The 14,412-nt window shown below is 41.2% G+C and overlaps 1 protein-coding gene across 2 annotated transcripts in view; it reads left to right on the top strand.

The window, feature by feature from the left end:
• The window catches only part of ACSM3 (acyl-CoA synthetase medium chain family member 3), a 57,067-nt gene that overhangs the window by 22,244 nt on the left and 20,411 nt on the right, over window positions 1-14,412 (top strand). For both annotated transcript variants that reach the window (XM_003790696.3, XM_023513779.1), the window contains 3 exons: window positions 99-368; window positions 6,653-6,863; window positions 13,130-13,337. In XM_003790696.3, the coding sequence (XP_003790744.1) occupies window positions 150-368; window positions 6,653-6,863; window positions 13,130-13,337 (638 nt within the window). In that variant the 5' untranslated portion in view covers window positions 99-149. The remainder of the gene's footprint in view (window positions 1-98; window positions 369-6,652; window positions 6,864-13,129; window positions 13,338-14,412) is intronic.

Genomic DNA, 14,412 nt, shown 5'->3' with positions numbered 1-14,412 from the left:
TGTACTATTATGATGATTATCAATACAATAATAAAACTTAGCCCCATGGCTGCCTTCAGGACAGAATCAGATACATGTCCTTTTTATTTGTCTTTTAGATGTATTACTCTCTGTGGAAATATTGAGTGCTAAAACATCCAACAAGACGGATGCTTGCTCTTATCACCATGAAGATGTTACTTCGTGCCAAATGTTTTCAGCACCTAGTAATTCCTGGCTCTGTGAGAGCACTGCATAAAGACTATAGAATAGCAACGCCACAGAATTTTTCCAGCTATGAATCCATAAAACAAGACTTCAAGTTGGAGATTCCAGAGTATTTCAACTTTGCTCAAGATGTCCTAGACCAATGGACCAATGTGGAAAAGGTATGGAGCAAGGGCAAGTTACAGTTTCTCAACTGGGAGCAATTTGGAGCCATTCTCTTGCCTCAGCTTCCTGAGTAGCTGGGACTACAGGTGCCCGCCACAATGCCCAGCTATTTTTTATTGCAGTTTGGCCAGGGCCGGGTTCAAATCCACCACCCTTCGTTTATGTGGCTGGCGCCCTACCCACTGAACCACAGTCACCGCCCCCACTCTCTATTTCTATGAGTTCAATTTTTTTAGCTCCCATATATGAATGAGAATGTGCAGTATTTGTATGTCTGTGTCTGACTTATTTCACTTAACATATTGTCCTTTAAGTCCATACATGTTACCACAAATAACAAGATTCCATTCTTCTTTATGGCTGAATACTATATCCATTGTGTTTATATACACAACATTTTCTTCACACATTCATCTGTTGATACACATTTAGGTTGATTCAATATCTTGGCAATTATGAATTGTGTTGTTATAAACCTGGGGGAAGAGATATTTCTTTAATATACTGATTTCCTTCCCTTTGTATAAATACCCAATAGTGGGACTGAGAAATCATATGATAGTTCTGTTTCCTGTTTTTTGAGAAATCATACTGTTTTCCATAATGGTTGTACTAATTTACATTCCCATCAATAGCATATAATAGTCTCCTCTTCTCCACATCCTCAAAAGAATTTGCTGCATTTTTTCTTTTTGATAATAGTTATTTTAAACAGCGTGAGATGATAAAGTGGTTTTGATTTGCATTTTTCTAACAATGTTGAGTATATTTTTATATACTCGTAGGCCAATAGTATGTCTTCTTTTGAGAAATCTATTCAGATCTTGTACCTATTTTTTCTTTTGTTTACTTATTACTTAATTTATTTATTTTAGTGTTGAGTTCCTTGTATATTCTGGATGTTAGTTCCTTGTTGTATGAATAGTTTGCAAATATTTTCTCCCATTGTCTCTTCACTCTACTGATAGTTTCCTTTTCTGTGCAGAAGCTTTTTAGTTTGTTATAGTCACATTTGTCTATTTTTTGTTTTTGTTGCCTATGTTTTTATAATCTTATTCATAAATTTTTTACCTAGACCAATGTCATGAAGCATTTCGCATTTTCTTGTAGTGGTTTTATAGTTTAGAGTAAGTCTTTAATCCAGTTTGAGCTGATTTTTGTATACGGTGAGAGACAGAGGTCCAAATTCATTCTACTGAGTATAGATATCCGGTTTTCCACATATCATTTATTAAAAGTGTCTTTTACCCACTGTATATTCTTGGCACCTTTGTCAAAAACCAATTGGCTATAAACATGTCAATTTATTTCTGGGTTCTCTATTCTGGTTCCGTTGGTTCATGTGTCTGTTTTTAGACCAGACCTTGTTGTTTAATTACTATTGCTTTATAGTAACTTTTGAAGTCAAGTAGTGTAATGCCTCCAGCTTTGTTCCTTTTTCTCAGTACTGTTTTGGCTTAAGGGGTCTTTTTATCCCAAACAAATTCTAGGATTCTTGGGCGGCACCTGTAGCTCAGTGAGTAGGGTGCCAGCCCCATATACTGAGGGTGGCAGGTTCAAACCCGGCCCCAGCCAAACTACAACAAAAAATAGCCAGGTGTTGTGGCAGATGCCTGTGGTCTTAGCTACTTGGGAGTAAGCCCAGGAGTTGGAGGTTGCTATGAGCTGTGACGCCACGGCACTTTTCCGAGGACAATAAAGTAAGACTCTATCTCTAAAAAACAAAACAAAAAAAAAAGACAAATTTTATGATTGTTTATTTCTATTTTTGTGAAGAATGTCATTGGTATTTTGGCAGGGATTACACTGATGGCTTGCTTTCTACTGACTTTTTAATGACTGATGGTCATTTTAACAATATTAATTCTTCTGGTTGGGTCCACAACTGTAATCCTAGCACTCTGGGAGGCTAAGGTGGATAGATCCCTTGAGCTTAGGAGTTTGAGAACATCCTGAGCAAGACCCTGTCTCTACTAAAAATAAAATAAAACAATGCTAATTCTTCCAGTCCATGAGCATGGGATGTCTTTTAATTTGTTTGTGTCCTCTTTAGTTTTTCCATCAATTTCTTTTTTTGCTCACAATAACCTCCAACTCCTGGGTTTAGATGATTCTCTTGCCTCAGACTCCTGAGTAGCTCTCCATCAATTTCTTATAGTTTTCATCGCAAAGCTTTTCATTTCCTTGGTCAAATTTATATTTAAGGGGTTTTTTTTTTGTAGTTATTGTAAATGGGATTGCTTTCCTGATATCTTTTATGATAGTGAATTATTAATGTATAGAAAGACTACTAATTTTGCACTATTATATTGATTGTACAGGAACATATACTGATCAACATTATGTTGATTTTGTATCCTGTAACTTTTGTTTTCTTTTTCTTTTTCTTTTTTTTATTGAATGGTAACTGTGTGTATTAATGCACTTCTGGGGTACAGTGTGGTGTTTTCATACACAATCCGAAACACTTCCATCAAACTGGTTAACATAGCCTTCATGTAATTTTCTTAGTTATTGTGTTAAATGTATCCTGTAACTTTACTGAATTTGTTAATCAGTTCTAAGATGTTTTGGGGTAGCCTATAGGTTTTCTATATATAAGATCATGTTGCCTGCAAAGAAGGACAATTTGACTTTTTTTCCAATTTATATTCTCTCTCTCTCTTTCTTTCTCATGGCCTGGACAATAGTTCATGGATGCCCTTTCTTGCTTGCTCTCATCTAATTGCTCTGAATAGAATTTCCAGTACCATGTTGAATAAGAATGGTAAAGTGGAACTCTTTTTCCTGTTCTAGTTCTTAAAGGGAAGACTTTCTCCGTTTCCACATTGGGTATGATACTACCTGTGGATTCTTCACATATAGTCTTTGTGTTAGGATATGTCCTTCAATATCTTTATGGAGAATTTTTATCATGAAGAGATGTTGAATTTTTGAGGCTTTCTAATTTCTTTTTTTTTTTTTTTTTGAGACAGAGCCTCAAGCTGTCCCCCTGGGTAGAGTGCCATGGCTTCACTGCTCACAGCAACCTCCAACTCCTGGGCTCAAGCGAGTCTCCTGCCTCTGCCTCCCAAGTAGCTGGGACCACAGGCGCCCACCACAACGCCTGGCTATTTTTTGGTTGCAGCCATTATTGTTGTTTGGTGGGTCCAGGCTGGATTCGAACCCGCCACCTTAGGTGTATGTGGCTGGCACCTTAGCTGCTTGAGCCACAGGCGCCGAGCCTCTAATTTCTTTTCAACAAACATGTTGAGCACTTCTCAATCTCTCAGTCATCAGGGAAATGAATATGAAAACCACAATAAAGCCACAAGTCAGTAGATGGATAAAGATTAAAAAGTCTCACAACCCTAAGTGTGGAGAGGATGCTAACAGCAGACACACTGGGAAGTCTTTTAGAAAGCTCTCAGGCAATACTCACTAATGCTAAACATATGCATGAGCAGCAATTCCACTCCTAGTGGACAGAAATGGTCACACTCATCCAAATGATGAGGTAAAGACATTCCAGTGATGAAGACCAACCAGCCACTGCTCCAGGCCCTTCAGCCCATGGTAGCTTTAGGACTTTGTGGACATAACCTCTCAACCTATCTGTAAATCTAGTAATGACCTGGTGCCTGAATCTTGTTCACAAAGTCATCCTCCTTGTGGTACCCAGACATTGTGATGAAGACTGAGGCTTCAAAGTGTTCCTGGGTTGAGGGGAGTTCGGTGAGAAGTCACAGGCATAGTCCAAGGCCATAATGGGCCTTGGGTTGAGTCTGGGCCTGGGTCTGGACCTGGGCTTCGAGTGGAGCATGGGAATGGGTCTGGGGTGTGGCCTGGTACTAGAATTGGGCCTAGGAATTGTTCTGGGTGGTGCAAGATAATGGGCTTCTGCCTAGGGCTAGGATTGGGCCTGGACCTGGCACAGGGTCTGAAGCAAACTGGACAACCTCCTGGGAGCCATACCCAGGGACTCCTGCAGGCCTGGTTGAGGCTGTTGATGGTGGCTTCTGCTACTGTAAAGATTCCCAAAGGGCTGGACAAAGAGGGACCCTGGAAATCTGGGCCCTGTAGGAACAGGGGTATAGATCTGGATATTGTATGGAATCTGCAGCTTCCACAGCCTCACCACTCTAGTGGTCACTGGAGTTGTTACTGGAGTTGCCATAGAGAGTATTTGGCCTGGCAGTTCTTGAAGCATACCTACACTTCAGGTTGGGTCTTTCCATCAGGGCTTTTCTGTCCTGACAGGTGGGGTACCTGTTGATCCCATTATGGTTTTCTAGCTCACACTGCTATTCCTTGCTCTAGACCATGAGCTCCTGCTGCTGTCTTCTGAGGGACTGGGGACAGTTGAAGGCCCTGGAAATGATTAGAATCTTCCATTCTGCTCCTTTTTGCTCTATGCTGAATATTGGGATGTTAAATTTTGTCAAATGATTTATCTGTATCTATATGTTTTTGTCCTTCAGTGTGTTGGATGTATCACTTTTATTGACTTGTGTATGTTGAACCATCTTTGCATTCCTGAGATAAATCCCACTTGATCATGGTACATTATCCTTTTGATGTATTTTTTTTAATTTGGTTTGCTAGCGTTTTGTTGAGGATTTTTACATCTATGTTCATCATGGCTATTGGCCTATTGTTTTCTTTTTTATTATGTCTTTGTTTGGTTTTGGTGTTAGGACAATACTAGCCTCACAGAATGGGTTAAGAAGAATTTCCCTCTTTTTTAATTTCTTTGAAAAGTTTGAGAAGAATTGGTGTTAGTTCTTTGAAAGTTTAAGGTACATGCACCAGCATCAGCAGTGGTAGCAGTGGGGCCAAAGTGGGCTGATCCTTGGGCTCCTAGGTAGTGTACAAAGATGTATGGTGGACCATTGTTGGAAGGGGTGAGCTTGTTCGATGGTAGCAGCAGCAGGTATAGTGTGCAGGTCCTGACAGGCAGTAGTGAGCTCTGGTGAGGGCTGATCCTCAGGCAATGTGCATAAGCACCAGCAGTGGTAGTAATGGGCCTCAGGTAAATCAGTCCTTGGGTTTCTGGGCAGCATACATGGGCACTGATGGTAGTAGTATTGGCCTAGACAGTGTAGTCCTTGGGTCCTCAGCTGGCACACATAGGCATATGAAGTCACTACCATTAGAGGGCGAAAAGTCATTATCCATGGTGCCAGGCTCTCAGGTTATGAGGAGCACATGCTTCAGCACCCAGGTCCTGGCACAGCCACCTTGATGTGCTAGGCCACCTGTTTCCTGGGATGTAGGGCACTGCATGTGGGTGTTGGTACTGGGAACACAGATGCATCACTGGGTCCAACTGTTATTGCAACATTGCAGCCCTCGAGGTGAATGTGTGGGAATGTCAATAGGACCCCTGGGATCTGGAGATGCAGGATCTACTTGCTCCAAGGAAGGATATATTCTCGTGGTGAAACTGCTCCCCAAATGGCACCAAGCTATAGCAGCTTGGGTCCTGGATGTGAAGATAAAATATGAATTCCTTTTTTGGAACAATGTTATTATGAGGACTCTAAGCACTTCCCTATTTTAGGCTCAGGGCCTGTGAGGGCTGATGGCCTCTCCTGTAGAACTACAGGTATCTGTGGTGGGATCATGGACTTCTGGGGATCTCTTACTTGCCATTGTGGAGCTCTTCTTAGTTTTAAGCTGATCCTGGACAACCTCTCTATGCTTCCATCTCAAGTTTCCATGTCTTAAAATCTTTGTCACTTCTTTGCTGAATTCCAGTGTTCACTCTTAGACACTTTATTTGTAATGTCATTATTTAGTCATCAATTTGGTCCTTCTTTGTAGAGATGAGTACTGGCCACCTCTATTCAGCCATCTTGAGATGATGTCTTGCCAGAGTAATTTCCAAATATTCCATCTATGTCCTTACTAATGACTTATGAATTTTCTTTGAAAAATATATTGTTAAGTCAGAATTCTGAAATAGACTTTAAGCTGTATAATCACCTCTTTTATTTTATTTCATTTTTTTAGAGACAGAGTCTCACTTTATCACCCTCGGTAGAGTGCCGTGGCATCACACAGCTCACAGCAACCTCCAACCCCTGGGCTTAGGCTATTCTCTTGCATCAGCCTCCTGAGTAGCTGGGACTATAGGTGCCTGCCATAACACCTAGCTATTTTTTATTGCATTTTTAGCTGGGGCTGGGTTTGAACCTGCCACCTTTGGTATATGGGTCCAGCGCCTTACCCACTGAGCCACAGGCACTGCCCTGTATATAACAACCTTTAAATCTATGACTAGTTTGTCTTTCCTCAGGCTGGAAAGAAATCTTCCAATCCAGCCCTCTGGTGGATCAATGAGAATGGAGAAGAGGTGAGGTGGAGTTTTGAGGAACTGGGATCTTTGTCCAGGAAATTTGCCAATATACTTACAGAAGCCTGTGCCCTGCAAAGGGGAGATCGAGTAATTGTGATTCTTCCCAGGATCCCAGAGTGGTGGCTTGCAAATGTAGCCTGTCTTCGGACAGGTGAGTAATGTGTATAATGTGATCATATTTAAACTAAGCTGGATGCAGATTTTCCAAAACATCCAAGTTATCACAAAACATTTACTTGGGTATATTATTTGAAGAACTGTATGCAATATAGTATTATTCTCAGGAATCTTAGAAATGTGTTGGATAATATTATGGCCATATCATTTACCTAAGCTAGAAGTTGGGTTTTTCATAGTGAAATGGGTTTCTTAAGCAATTGCTATGTAACAATTAAATACTCTCATACTTACTCTTCCTCTTCTCCTATGGGATCTGTGTTCATCTGAAACTGCATGCATCTGAAACAGTTGTTTCATGCCTTTGTTCTTTCTGTGATTAATTACCATGCATCTTGTGTCATAACCCAGCCACCTACAACCCCTTCCTAATAAGTTCTTACATCTTTTAAATATGACCTCCTAAATGCCTCTCAAGTTCTTCTTCTTTCAAAATCTATTGCCATTGTCTTACTTCACATCTTTACTATCTTCTGAAGGGGTTTCCCTAAAATTCTCCCTAATCGTGGTTTCAGGTGTTCCCACACTCCACCCTAGCCAGTGTTTTCACTAGAACATACATTTTATCCTGTTATTTGCTGTTTGATTTTATTTAATAACTCCCTGTTGCCTACCAGATAATACCTCAACTTTTTTAGGTGTATCATGGAAGACTGTAGCCATTTTCCCTTTATTGTTCTAATTTCTCCACTTTTATACTTCATGCTGGAGCCATGCCAAATGGATTCCTATGAGGTTTGTGATCATTCTCACCCCCTGGCTTTTCTGCACATTTTCCCTATGCTTGGAAATCCTTTCTATCATACCTAACCACCTAAACAACTTTTTACTAGACTTTCAAGTCTCAGCTCTATCATTAACTTCTAAGACAACTCTTCCTGCCCATATCCCAATCTGACTCAATCAAATCACAAAGCAAGATGTAGAACAATAAAGTTTATTTGGCACCTCAGTGAAGGCAGGCTGAGATTCAATAGGCTGATGTCCAGAAGACTAAGAGTGCTTATCTTTTAAAGGTTTTAGGTAGGGTAGGAGGAGGAAAGTGATACTTTGGTGCACCAGTGACTGTTGCCAGGTCTTAATTCAGCTAGTTTCCTGCTAATACCATTCTGTTTATTTGCTTTTAGCCTCTCTTGGAGCAATTCTGTCCTATAGCTTCTCATTTCCTCCTGGCTGAGTCTCAGAAGGGGGTGGTTTCAGCAGAGGTCACTGAATGGCCAAGATGGAGTGCCTTATGCTCAAAATGGAGTGGCCTATGCTTGATCTGTTTTTGGGACGTTCCTCTGACCAACCTATCACTGAGTACTTTCTTCTTTGAGCTCTCCAAAGCAACACGATGTATTTCTGATTTAAGAGGCAGTGTATTGTCTGGGTATAATAAATTTGTTTATAAAACTGTCATTCCCATAAGACTATACAAGCTCCTAAAAGGCCATAACTATGATATATTCATCTCTTCACCCCCCCCCAATGATTGGCACATAGAAAATGTTCCATTAAATATTTGTTGGAGGGCCACGCACCACTTGGGAAGGAGCCAGGGGCAGGAGGTACAGCATGCCTTAATTTCCTGGTGGAGTGGGGAAAGAGGGTGGTGGGATAGAGGGGGGTTCCCAGGTGGGAATCTCTTTCTTTCCCAAGAACTGGAGAAGATGGAGGCAGCTGGGAGCTCCTATCTCAGTTCTCCGAGACAGAATGAAGTAGAGGGAGGGGAGCCAGGTAGTCATCCAGGCCCACAAGAATGTGCAGCTCAGAGCTCCCCACGCACATACCACCTGTGTGGCTGACCCATGGCCTGAAGCCAGGGTATCCTCTCTTCCTTCTTGTCTACACTTCTACTCCCCTAGAAAGGCATGACCCCTCCAGGAGTAGGCTTAGGGGAACACGGCAGCTCTCCCTGGATCCACCATGCCTAGGGAGGTGACAGCAGTCTGTATTTGTACACAGAGGGCCCTTGACAGCAGAGCGCCCACAGGCAGCAATGGGAGCAGCCCTGAAGGTGGAGGGTTGGGGTTGGGTTGCTCAGAGACAGAGGGTTCTGCGTTCTCCTGCGACAACTCACAGGCCGGCCGGAGTAGGCAGCAGTAGACAGCGTCTGCACCAGGCCTACTGAGCTCTCCTGTAATCCTGTGGCTACCGGGGTTGCTTCAGAGCCTTAGAGAACATACCAAGGATTCAGTGCATGTGTTTTCTACCCCTCAACCACATTCTTTCTTTATCACTAAAACCACACGTCCTAGATCCCAGGTATACCAGCTTCTTGCCTCTGGCGCAACCATTGGGCTGCTACTAATCTCCAGGCTACTGCGCTCAGACGTGAGCCAGCCAGGGATCAGGGGCCTAGGGAGTGTAAAGAATCAAAATGAAGTGGGAACGAAAGTTCTTGGGATACTGAATCAAGGACTTCTGACATGCTGAACCCCTCCTTTCTCCCCAAGAAACAGTTCCTTTCTTCTAATTTCTAATCTCGGGCAGGACGCTGGACGCCTAGTAAGCAGAGAGTGCAGGGGCCAACTGCGGGAGCAGGGTGGGAACACACCAGGCTATCCTAGCACTTTCCAGGCTACAAAGGGACATTGTCAGATGTTTTTCTCTTGCTGCTCTGATGTTGGAAGCCACTTGCAAAAAACTCCACTTCCCCACCCCCTTCTCCCCAGTCCACTGGCTCCTAACTGTGCTTTCCTAATGCAGACCTCAAATGCAAAATAAATAAATAAATAATATTTGTTGTATTAATAATCTTATTGTCATAATAATTATATTATATTAAGTAACCATTATTCACTAATTATATGTCTCCTTGAATGGAACATATTCCATTCTATTCTAACATATTCTATTTCATATGTATAGTTACACCCAGGAATCTCAGAGCCCACTTTTAAGCAGTTTTTTAACAAAATGATTGCTTTCATGAATGTTGCTTAAGCTCACTCTCTTAGTTAGGGACTGTCTGATTGCCAGGACCAGATATCCATTCCTATTTGTTCAATAACAAAGGAGAGTTATTCGACAGCTACTGGAGAATCTTACAGGGAAAAGAAAAGTGCAGAAAGAATGACTGGGCTTCTAAAAAGAAACTATTCAGGCAGCACCTTTTTTCTCTATTTTTTTTTTTTTTTTTGCTCTAAAGCCACAGGGCCAGTTGTCTTTGCCTTTCTCATGTGTCTGCCCCTTTGACTCCTTCTCTTTGCTAACACATTGTTTCTCTGCTCCTCTCCATTTTTGTTGGTGTGTGGCTTTGGTTTGCCACAGAGATGCCTCAGGCCTGTATGATTTATCTATTTATTCATTCAGTCTCTTAAATCAAATATTTGAAGCAGAATCTGATGGGCACAACTTGAGATAAGCCAATCATATGTGATCAGAGGAATCTTCATCTGAAATAAACATAATTACTGGGGCTGTGGGCAGGAGGAAGGTAGATTCTCTTGAGGCAATGTATTGATGCTAGCCTTCATTTCAGAATTAGAAACAGACTCATAGTTATCTTATTTCCTAGTAATTTTCCTCCTTAAAAAACATTAGGTAATTGAAAATTGAAGTCCTAATTGAATAGGACTTCTCTTGTTCATATATGTGTTACTTAAATACATATTTGATTAAGAGGCAAAGAAAGGCAAAGGAATAGTTAATACTAAGTCAGAGCAATGGCTACCTGGGGGTGGGAGTGGGATGGAGACAGAGATTTGGGGTAAGGCAAAGAGGGGCTCCAAACATATTGTTAAATTCTATTATTTAAGCTGAATGGTATATATGGTGTATTTTCGTATTTTTTTTAAAGGAAACTGTACTTATATACTGCATATACTCTGTTGCATGTTCGGTATATTTTACAATTTAAAAAAGTTTAGTTGAAAGGTCTTTTCAGGAATCTTAAAATGTTTAGGAATACATAATATGCTTTCAAGAAAAGGAAAGTACATAACACTTTAGCAGAAGTAATGCTAAAGTGTAGTTAGTCCTGAACCAGCAGTATCAGTATCACTGGCAATTAGTCAGAAATGCAAATTCTCCAGTCCAACCCAAGACCTACTGAATCCAAAGCTCTGTAGAGGATCCCAGAATTCTGTTTTTAAAAGCGCTGCAGGGATTCTCAGGCATTTTCAAGTACAAAAATCACTGAGCTAGAGGAAGTGAACCTCTATCTTATTGGAGGTCTCAAAAGGTAATAAGATTTTGGTGAATTGACCAGATCTGGCTACTTGTCTAGTAGGGCAGAAACCTCCCTCTCACTGTGTATGGAGAGTAGACCTCTAAATCTCAGGATAGGGGGAGAGGAACTCTTATTACCATGTTTATGATATAGTGTGTATGAAATAGTGTTACCAATTTGTTCATTTGCACGAAGGACACAAAACTCAAGGATAGGTATCCTCCTGGCTCCCTATTAATAGACCTACATAAGAAGACAAAGGTTAGCTAGAAGTTTATGTATTTATTTATTATTTTTTTATTTTTTAGAGACAGAGTTTTGGTTTGTCGCCCTCAGTAGAGTGCTGTGGCATCACAGCTCACAGCAACCTCCAACTCCTGGGCTTAGGCAATTCTCTTGCCTCATCCGCCCAAGTAGCTGGGATTACAGGTGCCCACCACAACTCCTGGCTATTTTTTGTTGCAGTTTGGCCAGGGCCGGGTTTGAACCTGTCACCCTCAGTATATGGGCCTGGCACCCTACTCACTGAGCCACAGGTGCCGCCCATTAGCTAGAAGTTTAGTTGGTGCATATGGGTTCAGAATAAGTGATGTTCATAATTTCTTCTTTTTTAAAAAAATTTTATTTTTATTTTATTTCATTTTATTTTTTGAGATAGAGTTTCACTTATTAACCCTCGGTAGAGTGCTGTGAAGTCACCACTCACAGCAACCTCCAACTCCTTGGCTTAGGCTATTCTCTTGCCTCAGCCTCCTGAGTAGCTGGGACTACAGGTGCCTGCCACAATGCCCAACTATTTTTTTTTTGTTTGTTTGTTTTGCAGTTTTTGGCCAGGGCTGGGTTTGAACCCACCACCTCCAGCATACGGGGCTGGCGCCCTACTCCTTTGAGCCACAGGTGCCACCCTCCAGGTATTTTTTTGTTGCAGTTTGGCCGGGGCTGGGTTTGAACCCACCACCCTCAGCATATGGGGCTGGTGCCCTACTCCCCAAGCCAAAAGTGCTGCCCACAAGTGATGTTCATAATTCAGTTTATTTGCATCAGGATTTGAAAGTCTTCTAAACTCATCTGCTATAGTCCTCTACCGTTATCCACCCATCTCTCTATACTCATCTATTCTTCCAGGCAACAAGGTTTACTGGGAACTTGCTATGTTTTCAGGAGCTATGAGGTTAAGGATCCAGTGGGAGAATCTCATGAGTTAACATATAGTGTGGTACGTGTGACAAGGACCATGACAAGAGACAACAGTGTATAGGAAGGGTCCCACTATAGACTGAGAAAATAACTAGTAGGTTTGAGAAAATGAAAATAGGCCAGTGCAAATGTGGGTACTGGGTAGGGGCCACTTTATCCAACAAACCATAATACACATGAAGTATATGAAATTCCCCAGCATAGATTTCTTCCCTATACAGGCTTGAATGGGTACTGTCACAATTTGCTCCAGTAAATATACTTTTTCTATGTTCTGTGGCTGAAATACCCGCTTCTGAGAACAATTACTTGTTAATTTATCATTTGTCAGGATACAGTTTAGTCTTGCTATTCTGTGAATCATTATGCCTAGTTACAGTGATTTTGCTTATCTGTTTCTGATCTATTTTATATAGGGTTTATAGTTTAGCTCTTGGAAGACATGAGCCATTTCCTTCATTTCTAAGTTCTCAGAGAAATGTGTCCTATAGTCCCCAGTGCCAACAACAAACTATCATATTATACTTTAATTTTCAAACTCTTTTCTATATTTCATTTTCTCAAACCTTTAAGTTATTGCTGCCTAGAGCCTTTGCAGATGCTTTCCTTTCTACCAAGAGGTCAAAACCCCCTTCAAGTTATCGTTATGAATGGTCTTCAAATAAAATATAATTATCCAGCATTTAATACTCTTTCATGTTAGGTCAAAATGGTCATGAACTCTATTGAAAGGCAAAAGTAGATAAAGTAAGATTAAGTAACAAATAAATATCTTTACTAACAAATAGATTAATTTATTTTGAGAAATACAGAACATACACACACTATCTATTAACATGATGAAGAGTAACCTTTCTTTTAACATTGCTTTTTTTTTACTCCTTTAGGTACAGTTTTAATTCCAGGAACCACTCAGCTGACCCAGAAAGATATCCTCTACAGACTACAATCTTCAAAAGCAAAGTGTATTATTACCAATGATGTTTTAGCCCCAGCAGTAGATGCTGTTGCATCCAAATGTGAAAATCTGCTCTCCAAGCTGATTGTGTCTCAGAACTCCAGAGAGGGGTGGGGGAATCTCAAGGAGATGATGAAGTGAGTAGCCATCATTGTTGTAAACAGCTTCCCCAAAGAAAGGCAACAATAAAAAGCTATTCAACCCAGTAATTGTGAATTAAAACAACAGGCAAAAGGAAGAATTGGTGATTACTGTTACACTAATAGTGCTAATACTCTGAGGTAGGAAGGAGCTTGGTTTTCATAGGTTGGGATACCCTAACATGGAGATTGATGTATAAGATGTTTATGAAGGAGTTCTCTTGGGATCAGCACCTATGAAGGAAGGGAAAGGATGTAGATTAGGGAAAGAAAGAAGTTTATCTGTAATGTTTTCCCTACAAAGTCCTCAATAAACCCACTGGGACCTTTGAAGTTTGAATAGCTTTTCAAAGCTGTTTTCAGCTAAAGAGGTCCTGGACTTTATATACCTACATTGATCAGTAATTGGATGTGGGCTATCCCTAGGAGGTGTGGGAGGATGTTTAATAAGGCAACTCTCTTCAGTAAAAGCAATCTCTAAAGAGGGTGTGATGGCTCACGCTTGTAATCCTAGCACTGTAGGAGGCCGAGGCAGGTGGATGCATGGGTTGGAGACCAGCCCAAGCAAGAGTGAGACCCTGTCTCTAAAAATAGCCCCATGTTGTGGCAGGTGCCTGTAGTCCCAGCTACTTGGGAGGCTGAGGCAAGAGAATCACTTGAGCCCAAGAGTTTGAGGTGGTTGTGAGCTATGAGGCCATGGCATTCTACGAAGGGCAACAAAGTGAGACTCTGTCTCCAAAAATAAATAAATAAAATAAAGAGGGCTCCCAGCACCTGCAGGGAGTAAGTCCATTCCTTCAGTGGGATCTTAGAAATGCATCACAGCATCAGTCACAGAGCTGTTATCATTTTATTATCTCCCAAGGAAGCTGATCACTTTCAGTCCTTCTGTGTTAGCTATATCTTTCCTTTACTGACTATCAGGTTAAAATAAGAACACCTAATGTTAACAGGTGCAATTATAAAACTGAATTACACTGATGTCAAGCTTTGCATGGGGTGCTTTCAGGGGTTACTTGGAACTCTTGCCAGGTACTGGTTATACCTCAACATTAGGCTACCAGCAAAAGTC

Source organism: Otolemur garnettii, unplaced genomic scaffold (assembly GCF_000181295.1).
Source record: "Otolemur garnettii isolate 467f Iridium unplaced genomic scaffold, OtoGar3 scaffold00044, whole genome shotgun sequence".
NCBI lineage: Eukaryota > Metazoa > Chordata > Mammalia > Primates > Galagidae > Otolemur > Otolemur garnettii.
This window is presented reverse-complemented; position numbering and strand designations above follow the sequence as displayed.